The 15,971-nt window shown below is 47.0% G+C and overlaps 1 protein-coding gene across 1 annotated transcript in view; it reads right to left on the bottom strand.

Annotated features, from left to right (window-relative positions):
• Positions 1 to 2,637: 2,637 nt before the first annotated feature.
• Positions 2,638 to 15,971, bottom strand: part of LOC110378268 (uncharacterized) — a 28,826-nt gene continuing 15,492 nt past the window's right edge. Inside the window, exons 11-22 of the mRNA XM_064039952.1 lie at positions 15,625 to 15,745; positions 15,103 to 15,343; positions 10,933 to 11,054; positions 10,321 to 10,474; positions 8,989 to 9,145; positions 8,575 to 8,721; positions 6,597 to 6,728; positions 6,103 to 6,259; positions 5,533 to 5,677; positions 5,167 to 5,258; positions 4,880 to 5,009; positions 2,638 to 4,082 (exon numbers count right to left, since the gene is read on the bottom strand). Of these exons, the coding sequence (XP_063896022.1) occupies positions 3,959 to 4,082; positions 4,880 to 5,009; positions 5,167 to 5,258; positions 5,533 to 5,677; positions 6,103 to 6,259; positions 6,597 to 6,728; positions 8,575 to 8,721; positions 8,989 to 9,145; positions 10,321 to 10,474; positions 10,933 to 11,054; positions 15,103 to 15,343; positions 15,625 to 15,745 (1,722 nt within the window). The 3' untranslated portion in view covers positions 2,638 to 3,958. The remainder of the gene's footprint in view (positions 4,083 to 4,879; positions 5,010 to 5,166; positions 5,259 to 5,532; positions 5,678 to 6,102; positions 6,260 to 6,596; positions 6,729 to 8,574; positions 8,722 to 8,988; positions 9,146 to 10,320; positions 10,475 to 10,932; positions 11,055 to 15,102; positions 15,344 to 15,624; positions 15,746 to 15,971) is intronic.

Raw genomic sequence — 15,971 nt, 5'->3', positions numbered from 1 at the left:
AAGGTTTATAAAGACAGATAAGGAAATAATAATTAATTTTCTTACAGGCTTATTCGTTCAGACAATTGACACCATCATTACCAATGGCTATGAATATGTTTCCAGACACGGTTTTTGAGCTCCTGATGAAGTTGAATATTATTGTGAGACATGAGAACATAAGAAACTTCTGGGCTTCTGTGTCTGTGCTTCGAACATTAAGTTCAAGAAATTAACATTGTGCATACATGTAAAATAACGTGTCGTTACCTTAGGACTAGTTCTATTTAACTTAGAATATGAGCAAACGCTAATCGCCCGTGCAACAAGGCAACCTACTTACCCTAAATATATTAAACGATTTAGCAAATTAAACTATATTTTCAACAGGTTGTATAATAGGCCTGATATATATATTAAAATAATTTCTTCACACAATTACACATTTATATCTTTTATAATCTAGTAAGTTTAGAATCTAAAGAGAGCGTCAACCTACTTGTAATAGGTATGTCTACGTCTATAATATTTCATAGGCATCGAAGCGTTACTAGTCCAACTGACAACACCACCGTATTTGTTCTTTGGTAAAGTTTGAGAAACGGGTACACAGATGTAGCGATATTTATAATAGTCTATCGGTAGGTACAGTGAGTTTCTGAACATTAGGATGTAAGGTCAAATTGCAAGCAAATGTACAACATTTTATGAGTAGTAAGCTGTTACGGATAGTTAAAATCCATAAAATAAATTGTGACTCTTAATAAAAGTGGTTGTCACGTTAGACATTGTTAGTAGTGTCGGTGGTCAAGTAAAGTCAGCTAAACTAGAGTTAAAAAGAAAATATTGATCTATTTACATAAACTTGTGTTCCCCAAGAAATAAAGTCTTCATTAGGAAATGTCATCTATTTAAATTCAGATCAAGTAACGTAATTCATATTGAACAATAAATACATCAATTTACGCTTAAATAAAATAAACGCAAAGAAAAGTAAATAAATAAAATGACATAAAAATACATAATAATAAAAAAGAAAATATTTCATATTGCAACTTAAAATAGTTTTTAATCTGTAAATAACTACGTCATTACGGTGTTGTCAGTTTCAAAATGTAATTATAATTAAGCCAGCAAGTACTGGCAACATCTGTCTGTAGTTCGTGAGACTATTTCAAATACATTTCTTAACTTCTAAAAAGGCAAATTTGATTGAATGTCAAGCCATTTACAAATTGGCGGCCTAATTCTAGTTTGCTTTTCAATCTAAGTACCCACGGTAGATACATATAATACGTCATTTCAGTTTTGCGCGTTTCAGTAGATCTTGCAATGTGTCCAAGAAAAGTAAACAGAATTTTCTTGGTAATCAGTCTATTTATCGTAATGGCAATACATAAAATGTTGCTATATGAATAAGCCCTTAATAGATTAATTGGCTTATCGCAAGTTTTAAATCTAGAACTGTCACGTCAGGCTCGGGCCGTATAGGCGAGAACAGATATATCCAATGGACTTTAGAGTCATAATTGACTCACATTTTTGAATAAATTCCAATTACTCGATTCCAGAGAAAGATTTTTATTAATGACTTACAGAGGGTTTGACTAAAGGCCAAATCGGCTGATCTATTTGACAAATTATGAGATTTATATCGATTAGTCATTTTAATAAAATAGTCGACATTTTTTTGCAGAATTAAAATTATGAATTGCAAAACTGTCCCATTCATCAGTGTTATATGAGTTGATATATAGCTTGAACATGATACCTTACATGTTTCCTTGGTATCAATGATACTAGTATTAGTCGTCAAAATGTTCGAACTTTCATAAGGACGAAATTACATGATCACGTCAACGCACTGTGGTCAACACACGCATTGGTTATCGGCACAAACTACATCGTTGTTTGAAGTGAACCATTTATAATTATATACTATACTATATAATAAATATTACAATATATATTTATATCACTAAATACTAGTACTAGCCTAAATAAAGCTTAAAGTCATGGTCTCAAAGAAATGCAAAACTCTGAATACTATACAGATCTCTTTATAATACGATTTAGTTTCTAATTTAGAAGTTTAAATGCGGAAAGGTAGACTTGTCGACACAAAATACTACTGGTTCTCAAAGATAATTTGTGTCTCATAAAGATACATAATTTGTTACCGTCAGAAAATATAAAATGAAATAATTATGAGCGAGATGTCTGACATACGATGATTGAAAAAATTGTACACCGAGAGATGTACACATGTTATCGATATATTCATTAACGTTTTACATCAAATGTTTACTTTTGCAACAACACCATTCTAGCTGCCAGCGAATTACATTACAACACAAATTAAATCAAACATACTCATAACATTTTCCAAATAGATTTATTCTACATTAATTTATCATGACGCCGTGTACAATACAATATTCGATTACCTTTACACTCTCCAACACGATTTGTGCGCTTATAAACTTCCTACAATTCTCATATATTTATTTTATATAACGCTACTCAAAATAACAAAACCGCTAGTCACGTTATTATCAAAAAACTTTTTTTTTTTATTTATGTTTCAATAGGTGACTAACATAGTAGAACATTATATGTTTATCGATAATTGTCTCATCGATAGATTGTTATCTCCCTAGGACACTTATGCACATTTTCACCAACAAATACCTAAATTTAGGGATCCCCTAAGAGCAGCTAAGGAACACTTAATACGAATTTTGTTTTCTCCAAAGTTTAAGTGTAACCTTTAAGTATTGGGGGAGCCCTTATTCTAAGTGACACTTAGGGAAACGTTAAGAGATAGTTGGCATTAGACAGTCAATTTGTTAGTTATACTTATCTAGTAGTTTTTAGTTTATTTTGAGTAGCGTTATTTGAGATTTTCTTTACTCATTCTCAGTCTGAGATCGATACACTTTAATTGACACTTAACTACAAATCCCTCCATCTCTAATCTTACTCAAAAATATTTTTTGATTTTCGACAGAAGAAGAACAAAATTATGAATTGTTTTGAAAATGTAGTTATGTTGAAAATGTCGTTTAAGTATATTTAAAAATCAGTATAGGTTAGTGGTTTCGTTTTCATGGCTACAGATACTTTTACGAAGTAAATATAGGCGGATAATCTCTTTCTGTAAGGATATTAACATCACGACCTATTTTTTACACTGGAAGGTAATAAAATAATGAGAGAGTCACTAAAAAAATTGTGCATTGTGCATGTCTGTCTGTCATTTTTTTATCGAAAGAACCACTTCAAAGTTTATCATTTAACTTTATCTTTAACAATACAATTCAGCTGCCAACATTTAATATTAATATTTGAAATAATAAACATAAAAATCTCTCAAAATTGATTTCGGTACTTGCTTATCAACTACGGATTAAATCGTCCATATAAAAAAACGTTAACTAATAATCTCAAGTCTGCAACTTTAAAAGAAAAAAAAAAACGAAATAATTACATATTTTTGTGAAGCTGTATCACTATACTAAATTGCCATCGTCATTTCAACAAAATGGTTGATGCAACTAGAGAGTTAAACCTGTATTCATTTTTGAACGTATTTGGATGATGAAAACGTCAATAAAGTTTTTTTCTACTTTTTTGGGCAGATGTTAATTTGGTACAAATATTAATTGGACATTTCTCTTGAAGCCTACAATATAGAATTTCATATTTTTTCAGAAACTTGGATGCTGTCATTATCGATAATCGAGTAACTTTTATACCAAGCTGTTCAAATTATCAACATTTCAAAAACCTACCTTAAAATCTGTCTGGTTAATGTGTCTTCATAAGGTTATTTGTCGATATAACGTGTGGTTTTGCAACATCATTCAATTTGATCAAATGTGTTTTTTTTTGTAGATCACGTTCAATTTAACAATGAGTTACTCTGTAGGTTGTGTTCAGCCGTAGCTGTCATACGCGTGGTTGTGTAAGGCAGTGTTCAGACGGAGGTGCCGTGGTGCCGCTCGGTGTCGAGCGTGACGTCCTCGGGCGACGCCAGGTCCGCGCGCAGCCGCACGCCGCGCCCCGTCAGCGTCCAGCGACACATCGCGCCGCTGCCCACCCTGACAGACATAACAATGGACTCTCATACAGACTTCAAAAATGAGGTTCTCAGGTTGACCTGTATGTATGTAGAGCCTGAGCTATTCCACCTCGTCTGAGTGTAACATACACATGATACATACCTGCAGAGCGAGTCGTCAGGCGTGGGTAACGCTGGCGGCGGCGCGAGGTCGTGCTGGTCGTCGTCTGAGTGTAACATACACATGATACATACCTGCAGAGCGAGTCGTCAGGCGTGGGTAACGCTGGCGGCGGCGCGAGGTCGTGCTGGTCGTCGTCTGAGTGTAACATACACATGATACATACCTGCAGAGCGAGTCGTCAGGCGTGGGTAACGCTGGCGGCGGCGCGAGGTCGTGCTGGTCGTCGTCTGAGTGTAACATACACATGATACATACCTGCAGAGCGAGTCGTCAGGCGTGGGTAACGCTGGCGGCGGCGCGAGGTCGTGCTGGTCGTCGTCTGAGTGTAACATACACATGATACATACCTGCAGAGCGAGTCGTCAGGCGATACATACCTGCAGAGCGAGTCGTCAGGCGTGGGTAACGCTGGCGGCGGCGCGAGGTCGTGCTGGTCGTCGTCTGAGTGTAACATACACATGATACATACCTGCAGAGCGAGTCGTCAGGCGTGGGTAACGCTGGCGGCGGCGCGAGGTCGTGCTGGTCGTCGTCTGAGTGTAACATACACATGATACATACCTGCAGAGCGAGTCGTCAGGCGTGGGTAACGCTGGCGGCGGCGCGAGGTCGTGCTGGTCGTCGTCTGAGTGTAACATACACATGATACATACCTGCAGAGCGAGTCGTCAGGCGTGGGTAACGCTGGCGGCGGCGCGAGGTCGTGCTGGTCGTCGTCGGGCGAGCCCTCGCTGCCGGAGCTGGAGCCCGAGCTGCCGCCGCCGCGGTAACGCTCCACCGAGTCTGAGGCACGGTAACATACACCATTATACTCAAATACCCATATATAGTGGACTGGCTCGTTTCGGCGGCACAAATAAATAAGGAACAGGGCAGCAAGAAAAGTTTTTTTTAGAATAACCAATTATGTGGACATAATATGTGACAGATTTATGATTACCATGTTTATCATCGCAGTCGGGCGCGTCCTCTAGACTGCGCAGTATCTCGGCGCACAGCTCCGAGTCCAGCGGCACTGGGTTGTCAGACTCCCTGAAAGAAACATTTTTTTTCTAATTTTAACCACAGTTTGAACTTGAAAGACCGGTGCTTCAATGGTCACATCTTGGAAATATGTTTCATAACTAGAAATGGTTTTGCACAGGGTGTAGATATACCTGGGTTGATACGTTAATCTCAAAAGCGGGTGCTACGTCACTATGAATGACATGTTTGTCACATTGAATGCATAATGGTGATTAATGAACTATGTTTTTTACTTGTTGGCTACATTATGTTTATGCACATACTATATCATATTACATACCGGTTGTGCAACACGAGAGCCACAGCGGCGGGGTGCGGCACGGGCGGGTGCAGTGGCGCCCGCGGACTGAACGCCACCGCCTCCAGCGTCGGCAGCGACACCCGGGGCAAGGCACTACCGCCCCATTCACACCACACTCCTGACGCTGTGAAGAGAGGCTCGCGTTAGTAGTGAACTTGATATACAGGATTGCATTTTAAACAGTGCGCAAACTTTGCTAACTTATAGTTAAATACGTTTTATAGATATGTTTATTTTATCGTGTTTTAGTACAAGAAAAAAATGTTATTGATAACGAAAGATGTAATCAATTGAATGATCACAGTCGTCATAGTAGGTGGTAACGCGAAACCCGTTTAACTGACACGAGCGCAGCTCGAAGCGCGTAAGAATAGCGAGTGTCCATATTTTGCGCATTTTAGGGCGAATAAAAATATGAAAAAAAAAAAAACAAATATTGATAATGCAGATATGTTTTGTATTATATTCCGAAACATTAGATTTTTTACGCACTGCTTAAATGCAATCCTTTATTTGGGAGTTGTACGTAAGTAAGTATGCTTGTGTTACGTGTAGCGGCGCCCCAGTCGTCTCGCTCGGCCAGCACGTCGGGCGGCGCGGCGTCGCGCCCGCAGCGCGCCGCCCACGCGCGCTCCGCCTCGCCGCGCTCCAGCGCCAGCCGCGCCTCGTGCGCCTCCAGCGCGACTAGCACCTCCGTGTCGAACACCTGAGGGGACCACATTATTGTGAATATCTCATATATAAAACGAGCTGTGTAGTAAGCCCGGTTTTACGTCACGCTGACCATGCGCTGACCATCAGCGCCGACGGCCAAAAATATATGACACTCTACAAAGCGTTTTTGAATGACGCATAGCTGTTAGCGCTGATGATGCGTCAGCATGGCTGTAAAATCAGCCTAAAGCTCTTGACTAAGTCAAAGTCGAGCAGATCGGTGGCTTGGCGCGGTCGATACGTAGTAGGTCGTAGTTGGGATGGTCGACCACGCATAGCTCCTATGCACACGCAGCACGGCGCTGTGCAGTACACACATGTGTACATACCTCTACCAGTGTGTTAGCAGCGAGCGCATGCCAGTCGGCCACGTCGAGCCCGCGCGCCGCCCACCACTCGTCCGACCGCGCCGCCCCGCCGCAAGCGCGGGACAACTCCTGTGCACACGCCTGTACACAACGCTGTGGAAAACAAATAAAATAATAAGATACTATTACACTGTTTTTATGCACAAATCTATTAAAATATTATAACCTATCGGCATAATGTTGCTACAAAACTGCACAGCTATCGCGCCCAATGTGGGAGCGCGTTTATGATCGAAATAACAACCACTGCAAGAAGGGCGCGCGAGACAAGCGGGACGATGACCGCGACTCGCAAGCGCCGCACGCTTTACTTCTGTTCCAGGCTCCAACGCGACCACACGTCTGAGGATTCAAATTCGGAACAGCGGAACGTTTGAGCGTGCGTTGTAGCGTGCATGCTACTAGTTTTCACTAGATCGTACGGTCGAGCGAAGCGTCCAGGTTCGTCGACCAATCGGAGGCCGTTATTCAAAAGCAAATACACCACGCCAAGGAACGATATTACGAACATGAAAAGTGGATATTCCGACTGAACTTAGTAGTCGGAAACATCATCGTTTTCAAAAATAGAACTAATTACAATTGTTGTTACGTAAAAAACTTAAATAAAGAGAAAATTCCCTGTTTTAGATAAGATATACGTGGTTGAAAGAACTGAAAAACTAAGTTTTTTTTTTTTCAATTTCTTGGCTGAAAATGCTCGTCAAAACTCCAAAATGCTGTTCAAAATTATTATTACATGTATAATTTAATTCAAAGGCGAAGTATTAATACTTGCTATATGTGTATTATTTACCTAAAAAATATTAATTTAAATACATATATTTACTTACTCTAAGATCGTGCGAGGTAAGTCTAACTCTAGCGCGAGCTGTGTCACTGAGGCCGAGCGCGAGCTCTCTGCGTCGCGCGCTCACTTTCTCACGTAACGTCGCTGTTAGTGAGCCACACTCCTTGTCTAATTGTTTGTATATACTATATAGGTACTTACTCTAAGATCGTGCGAGGTAAGTCTAACTCTAGCGCGAGCTGTGTCACTGAGGCCGAGCGCGAGCTCTCTGCGTCGCGCGCTCACTTTCTCACGTAACGTCGCTGTTAGTGAGCCACACTCCTTGTCTAATTGTTTGTATATACTATATAGGTACTTACTCTAAGATCGTGCGAGGTAAGTCTAACTCTAGCGCGAGCTGTGTCACTGAGGCCGAGCGCGAGCTCTCTGCGTCGCGCGCTCACTTTCTCACGTAACGTCGCTGTTAGTGAGCCACACTCCTTGTCTAATTGTTTGTATATACTATATAGGTACTTACTCTAAGATCGTGCGAGGTAAGTCTAACTCTAGCGCGAGCTGTGTCACTGAGGCCGAGCGCGAGCTCTCTGCGTCGCGCGCTCACTTTCTCACGTAACGTCGCTGTTAGTGAGCCACACTCCTTGTCTAATTGTTTGTATATACTATATAGGTACTTACTCTAAGATCGTGCGAGGTAAGTCTAACTCTAGCGCGAGCTGTGTCACTGAGGCCGAGCGCGAGCTCTCTGCGTCGCGCGCTCACTTTCTCACGTAACGTCGCTGTTAGTGAGCCACACTCCTTGTCTAATTGTTTGTATATACTATATAGGTACTTACTCTAAGATCGTGCGAGGTAAGTCTAACTCTAGCGCGAGCTGTGTCACTGAGGCCGAGCGCGAGCTCTCTGCGTCGCGCGCTCACTTTCTCACGTAACGTCGCTGTTAGTGAGCCACACTCCTTGTCTAATTGTTTGTATATACTATATAGGTACTTACTCTAAGATCGTGCGAGGTAAGTCTAACTCTAGCGCGAGCTGTGTCACTGAGGCCGAGCGCGAGCTCTCTGCGTCGCGCGCTCACTTTCTCACGTAACGTCGCTGTTAGTGAGCCACACTCCTTGTCTAATTGTTTGTATATACTATATAGGTACTTACTCTAAGATCGTGCGAGGTAAGTCTAACTCTAGCGCGAGCTGTGTCACTGAGGCCGAGCGCGAGCTCTCTGCGTCGCGCGCTCACTTTCTCACGTAACGTCGCTGTTAGTGAGCCACACTCCTTTTCTAATTGCTTGTATGCTCCCGTCTGTAAGAAATTATGTATAATAATGTATCAATTTCTTTGAATAAAGCTGCAAATCTATCAGGAAATAATGTGAAATTTACGAAAGTCGGTTTCTATTATCCGCCTTTGTTTTTATTTTCAACGATTTCATTTGTTGACGACAGACAATCAAAGTCTATCAATAATCAAAGTTAAAACAGTCTCGGAGGTATGTTCAATTTCAGCACATAACATAACACGCAAACACACAAAACAAGTTACACAAATAAATTGATGATCAACACTGACCTTAGCGATCTGCACAGAGAACGGTCCGAAGCACGCTTGCACGAAATGCTCGTAGTCTCTGAGCGGACGCTCTATGGCATGCTCTAGTTCGGCTTGCCACGTGGACAGCGCTTCTAGTTCTGCACGAGCACACACCGCTGCTAGCGCCTGACCGCTCCTGTACACATGGGTAGTTGTATGAGACTTGCGGTCACGTGATTGGTGAAGATCTTCTAGGAATTAATGGGATTTAGATAGGTGTAGTGCTCGGGAAACTTTTTGTTGACATGGAACATTTCGCGAGTCGCTGCGCTCAAATCAATTTTAGGTGTTTGCGGGTGACGGAGGTTCAGGAGGGGTATGTGCCATTATACGTACATGCGTGTAAGGAATTTAATTGTGAACCGTCATTAAGAAAACGTCACGAGTACTGTGTGCGAGCTAGTAAGCGAAGTAAACGCAAGTGCAGTACTCACGTGAGCTGATAGTAGGTGGTGGCGTGCAGCCCCGGGCCGCGCACGCGCCGGCAGAAGGCGGAGTCGTGCGCGGGCACGCGGGCACGCAGTGCAGTACTCACGTGAGCTGATAGTAGGTGGTGGCGTGCAGCCCCGGGCCGCGCACGCGCCGGCAGAAGGCGGAGTCGTGCGCGGGCACGCGGGCACGCAGTGCAGTACTCACGTGAGCTGATAGTAGGTGGTGGCGTGCAGCCCCGGGCCGCGCACGCGCCGGCAGAAGGCGGAGTCGTGCGCGGCACGCGGGCGCAGTGCAGCACCACGTGAGCTGATAGTAGGTGGTGGCGTGCAGCCCGGCCGCGCATCGGCGAAGGCGGAGTCGTGCGCGGGCGCGGGCACGCAGTGCAGCACACGTGAGCTGATAGGTGGTGGCGTGCAGCCCCGGGCCGCGCACGCGCCGGCAGAAGGCGGAGTCGTGCGCGGGCACGCGGGCACGCAGTGCAGTACTCACGTGAGCTGATAGTAGGTGGTGGCGTGCAGCCCCGGGCCGCGCACGCGCCGGCAGAAGGCGGAGTCGTGCGCGGGCACGCGGGCACGCAGTGCAGCACCACGTGAGCTGATAGTAGGTGGTGGCGTGCAGCCCGGGCCGCGCCGGCAGAAGGCGGAGTCGTGCGCGGGCACGCGGGCACGCAGTGCAGTACTCACGTGAGCTGATAGTAGGTGGTGGCGTGCAGCCCCGGGCCGCGCCGGCAGAAGGCGGAGTCGTGCGCGGGCACGCGGGCACGCAGTGCAGTACTCACGTGAGCTGATAGTAGGTGGTGGCGTGCAGCCCCGGGCCGCGCACGCGCCGGCAGAAGGCGGAGTCGTGCGCGGGCACGCGGGCACGCAGTGCAGTACTCACGTGAGCTGATAGTAGGTGGTGGCGTGCAGCCCCGGGCCGCGCACGCGCCGGCAGAAGGCGGAGTCGTGCGCGGGCACGCGGGCGCCGCGCGCCAGCACGCCGCGCCACGCCGCCGCCTCCCACGCGCCGCGGACACCCCACCATGATACACCACCTACATAACAACGCAAAAACTGGTTTGTAAAGCTACTAAGGCCGGCCTTCAGAAACACGCGACAACAGCGCGCGTTTCCGAGCCATGTATATTAGGGTTCGTCCAACTCTGGCGAATGCACAGCTCGCGAGACGTTTGCGAGCTGCCCGCGAACTGCGCGCGTGCATTTGTAAATTTTTGATCGAGCTGCGCACTCGCCAGATGTGGACGCACCCTTACAATACTGTATATCTAACTTCAAGTTTCTTTATATACAAGAAAATGTAAGCTCTCCGTCTTACTTTTCTTCAAGTAACTCACAGTCAAATACTGATATACTACTTAATTTAAAAAACTGATCAAACATCACACACGCCATCACACTTAGGTTAATATGCGACAAAAATACTTTTAAGTTCGGCGGTACAAACTTAAAGTAAAGTATATTTGAGTTTTCCAAAGTAAGAGTACAAACTTACCGACGAGCAGTAGAAGCGCGCCAAGCGGACAAAGAAGCAGGGCGCACACCAACGCGGCGACAATCTGTAGTACGCCTAATACTCCCACTCGCCATAGTAATACTTCTAGCAGGACGAACCATCTGTAACAACATAACGAATAAGTAAACTACAGCAACCAATGTTTGTTGAATTAATTATAGTAATTAGTCTATTTTAAAATAAAAGACACGTATTTTTCTTTTTTCCTACAAACAAATAACAACGAAAATAATAGGGGTTTAATTTTTTTGTGACGTTATGTGTTCTTTTGTAGGCCTTTTATGTACCAGGGCCGCGGTAACTCTTTCAAACAATCCCGCAGCCCCGGCAGGCCTTGGGCCCCACTGGGGTTGCTAGGCCCCACTTGTAGGGTTCATAAAATTAACCTTGGACATGCACTTACCTATTCAGTCGATCACAGCTAGCGTCCCGCACGTGGTGCATGCTAGGAGTACTAGTAGCGGCAGTAGTCATGTGGCTTATATACAACATTACACTCACCTATTGAGTCGATCCGGATCAGGACAGTCCAGGTCATACAGTACAGCGTTAGTGGCATGCGTCGCCAGCGCCAGTGGCGGCGCCCACGGTGCTAGCACAGCTAGCGTCCCGCACGTGGTGCATGCTAGAGTACTAGTAGCGGCAGTAGTCATGTGGCTTATATACAACATTACACTCACCTATTGAGTCGATCCGGATCAGGACAGTCCAGGTCATACAGTACAGCGTTAGTGGCATGCGTCGCCAGCGCCAGTGGCGGCGCCCACAGCGGTGCTAGCACAGCTAGCGTCCCGCACGTGGTGCATGCTAGGAGTACTAGTAGCGGCAGTAGTCATGTGGCTTATATACAACATTACACTCACCTATTGAGTCGATCCGGATCAGGACAGTCCAGGTCATACAGTACAGCGTTAGTGGCATGCGTCGCCAGCGCCAGTGGCGGCGCCCACAGCGGTGCTAGCACAGCTAGCGTCCCGCACGTGGTGCATGCTAGAGTACTAGTAGCGGCAGTAGTCATGTGGCTTATATACAACATTACACTCACCTATTGAGTCGATCCGGATCAGGACAGTCCAGGTCATACAGTACAGCGTTAGTGGCATGCGTCGCCAGCGCCAGTGGCGGCGCCCACAGCGGTGCTAGCACAGCTAGCGTCCCGCACGTGGTGCATGCTAGGAGTACTAGTAGCGGCAGTAGTCATGTGGCTTATATACAACATTACACTCACCTATTGAGTCGATCCGGATCAGGACAGTCCAGGTCATACAGTACAGCGTTAGTGGCATGCGTCGCCAGCGCCAGTGGCGGCGCCCACAGCGGTGCTAGCACAGCTAGCGTCCCGCACGTGGTGCATGCTAGAGTACTAGTAGCGGCAGTAGTCATGTGGCTTATATACAACATTACACTCACCTATTGAGTCGATCCGGATCAGGACAGTCCAGGTCATACAGTACAGCGTTAGTGGCATGCGTCGCCAGCGCCAGTGGCGGCGCCCACAGCGGTGCTAGCACAGCTAGCGTCCCGCACGTGGTGCATGCTAGGAGTACTAGTAGCGGCAGTAGTCATGTGGCTTATATACAACATTACACTCACCTATTGAGTCGATCCGGATCAGGACAGTCCAGGTCATACAGTACAGCGTTAGTGGCATGCGTCGCCAGCGCCAGTGGCGGCGCCCACAGCGGTGCTAGCACAGCTAGCGTCCCGCACGTGGTGCATGCTAGAGTACTAGTAGCGGCAGTAGTCATGTGGCTTATATACAACATTACACTCACCTATTGAGTCGATCCGGATCAGGACAGTCCAGGTCATACAGTACAGCGTTAGTGGCATGCGTCGCCAGCGCCAGTGGCGGCGCCCACAGCGGTGCTAGCACAGCTAGCGTCCCGCACGTGGTGCATGCTAGGAGTACTAGTAGCGGCAGTAGTCATGTGGCTTATATACAACATTACACTCACCTATTGAGTCGATCCGGATCAGGACAGTCCAGGTCATACAGTACAGCGTTAGTGGCATGCGTCGCCAGCGCCAGTGGCGGCGCCCACAGCGGTGCTAGCACAGCTAGCGTCCCGCACGTGGTGCATGCTAGGAGTACTAGTAGCGGCAGTAGTCATGTGGCTTATATACAACATTACACTCACCTATTGAGTCGATCCGGATCAGGACAGTCCAGGTCATACAGTACAGCGTTAGTGGCATGCGTCGCCAGCGCCAGTGGCGGCGCCCACAGCGGTGCTAGCACAGCTAGCGTCCCGCACGTGGTGCATGCTAGAGTACTAGTAGCGGCAGTAGTCATGTGGCTTATATACAACATTACACTCACCTATTGAGTCGATCCGGATCAGGACAGTCCAGGTCATACAGTACAGCGTTAGTGGCATGCGTCGCCAGCGCCAGTGGCGGCGCCCACAGCGGTGCTAGCACAGCTAGCGTCCCGCACGTGGTGCATGCTAGGAGTACTAGTAGCGGCAGTAGTAATGTGGCTTATATACAACATTACACTCACCTATTGAGTCGATCCGGATCAGGACAGTCCAGGTCATACAGTACAGCGTTAGTGGCATGCGTCGCCAGCGCCAGTGGCGGCGCCCACAGCGGTGCTAGCACAGCTAGCGTCCCGCACGTGGTGCATGCTAGGAGTACTAGTAGCGGCAGTAGTCATGTGGCTTATATACAACATTACACTCACCTATTGAGTCGATCCGGATCAGGACAGTCCAGGTCATACAGTACAGCGTTAGTGGCATGCGTCGCCAGCGCCAGTGGCGGCGCCCACAGCGGTGCTAGCACAGCTAGCGTCCCGCACGTGGTGCATGCTAGAGTACTAGTAGCGGCAGTAGTCATGTGGCTTATATACAACATTACACTCACCTATTGAGTCGATCCGGATCAGGACAGTCCAGGTCATACAGTACAGCGTTAGTGGCATGCGTCGCCAGCGCCAGTGGCGGCGCCCACAGCGGTGCTAGCACAGCTAGCGTCCCGCACGTGGTGCATGCTAGAGTACTAGTAGCGGCAGTAGTCATGTGGCTTATATACAACATTACACTCACCTATTGAGTCGATCCGGATCAGGACAGTCCAGGTCATACAGTACAGCGTTAGTGGCATGCGTCGCCAGCGCCAGTGGCGGCGCCCACAGCGGTGCTAGCACAGCTAGCGTCCCGCACGTGGTGCATGCTAGGAGTACTAGTAGCGGCAGTAGTCATGTGGCTTATATACAACATTACACTCACCTATTGAGTCGATCCGGATCAGGACAGTCCAGGTCATACAGTACAGCGTTAGTGGCATGCGTCGCCAGCGCCAGTGGCGGCGCCCACAGCGGTGCTAGCACAGCTAGCGTCCCGCACGTGGTGCATGCTAGAGTACTAGTAGCGGCAGTAGTCATGTGGCTTATATACAACATTACACTCACCTATTGAGTCGATCCGGATCAGGACAGTCCAGGTCATACAGTACAGCGTTAGTGGCATGCGTCGCCAGCGCCAGTGGCGGCGCCCACAGCGGTGCTAGCACAGCTAGCGTCCCGCACGTGGTGCATGCTAGAGTACTAGTAGCGGCAGTAGTCATGTGGCTTATATACAACATTACACTCACCTATTGAGTCGATCCGGATCAGGACAGTCCAGGTCATACAGTACAGCGTTAGTGGCATGCGTCGCCAGCGCCAGTGGCGGCGCCCACAGCGGTGCTAGCACAGCTAGCGTCCCGCACGTGGTGCATGCTAGGAGTACTAGTAGCGGCAGTAGTCATGTGGCTTATATACAACATTACACTCACCTATTGAGTCGATCCGGATCAGGACAGTCCAGGTCATACAGTACAGCGTTAGTGGCATGCGTCGCCAGCGCCAGTGGCGGCGCCCACAGCGGTGCTAGCACAGCTAGCGTCCCGCACGTGGTGCATGCTAGGAGTACTAGTAGCGGCAGTAGTCATGTGGCTTATATACAACATTACACTCACCTATTGAGTCGATCCGGATCAGGACAGTCCAGGTCATACAGTACAGCGTTAGTGGCATGCGTCGCCAGCGCCAGTGGCGGCGCCCACAGCGGTGCTAGCACAGCTAGCGTCCCGCACGTGGTGCATGCTAGGAGTACTAGTAGCGGCAGTAGTCATGTGGCTTATATACAACATTACACTCACCTATTGAGTCGATCCGGATCAGGACAGTCCAGGTCATACAGTACAGCGTTAGTGGCATGCGTCGCCAGCGCCAGTGGCGGCGCCCACAGCGGTGCTAGCACAGCTAGCGTCCCGCACGTGGTGCATGCTAGGAGTACTAGTAGCGGCAGTAGGAGTAGGAGTAGGAGAGAGCCGGCGCCGCCTACGATGCCGTATGTCCACACGCGGTGGGCGCAGCGGGATAGGCCTTTGCCTAGTAAACCTAGTGGAAAACATGGGAAATGAGTTTTTATTAAACTGTCGAAACGGTTAAAACTTACATGAAAATACATAGTGTGATGTCACAGATTTTTAAATCACGCTGTATATTTATTTTGCTAATATTTATCAGGAAAAATACGAAGTCATTTTTTCCATTAAAACGGTAAATGAAAGTGACATTATTTTAAGACAAAAGAACAACAAATAAAAAAAAATAAAAATCATGTTGAATTCTCGAGCGTTTAATGTAAGGTCTGCCTAAGTAAGCTTATAAAACAGTACCTGTATCAGGTTCAGTCTCGAACCGCGTCCTCTCTTTGGACACGTATCGCCACAGCGTGAGCAGTCGCGACCACATCGTCTGCGTCTCACTGCTGCGCTTCGGAAATAGTGTTCCGTTCACCTGGTAAACAGTGGAGTATTAAAATTTAGTAACTTAATACATGTATAGAAAGAAATAATGGCTATAAGGATATCTTTGATGTCACCTAATATCGTGCGTGCATGTGTTTTTAATCACAGATGCAAAAAAGTAAGTTTTTATCTCTGTGTGTTTGCATGACTATGGCACCACACAGTTTTTGAATAGATGAACCGATTTGGATACAGGTTTTATTTGAAGTTGTAAT

This window comes from Helicoverpa armigera, chromosome 2 (genome assembly GCF_030705265.1).
Source record: "Helicoverpa armigera isolate CAAS_96S chromosome 2, ASM3070526v1, whole genome shotgun sequence".
In the NCBI taxonomy this organism is placed as follows: domain Eukaryota; kingdom Metazoa; phylum Arthropoda; class Insecta; order Lepidoptera; family Noctuidae; genus Helicoverpa; species Helicoverpa armigera.
The sequence above is the reverse complement of the archived record's forward strand: the minus strand, read 5'-3'. Positions and strand labels throughout refer to the sequence as shown.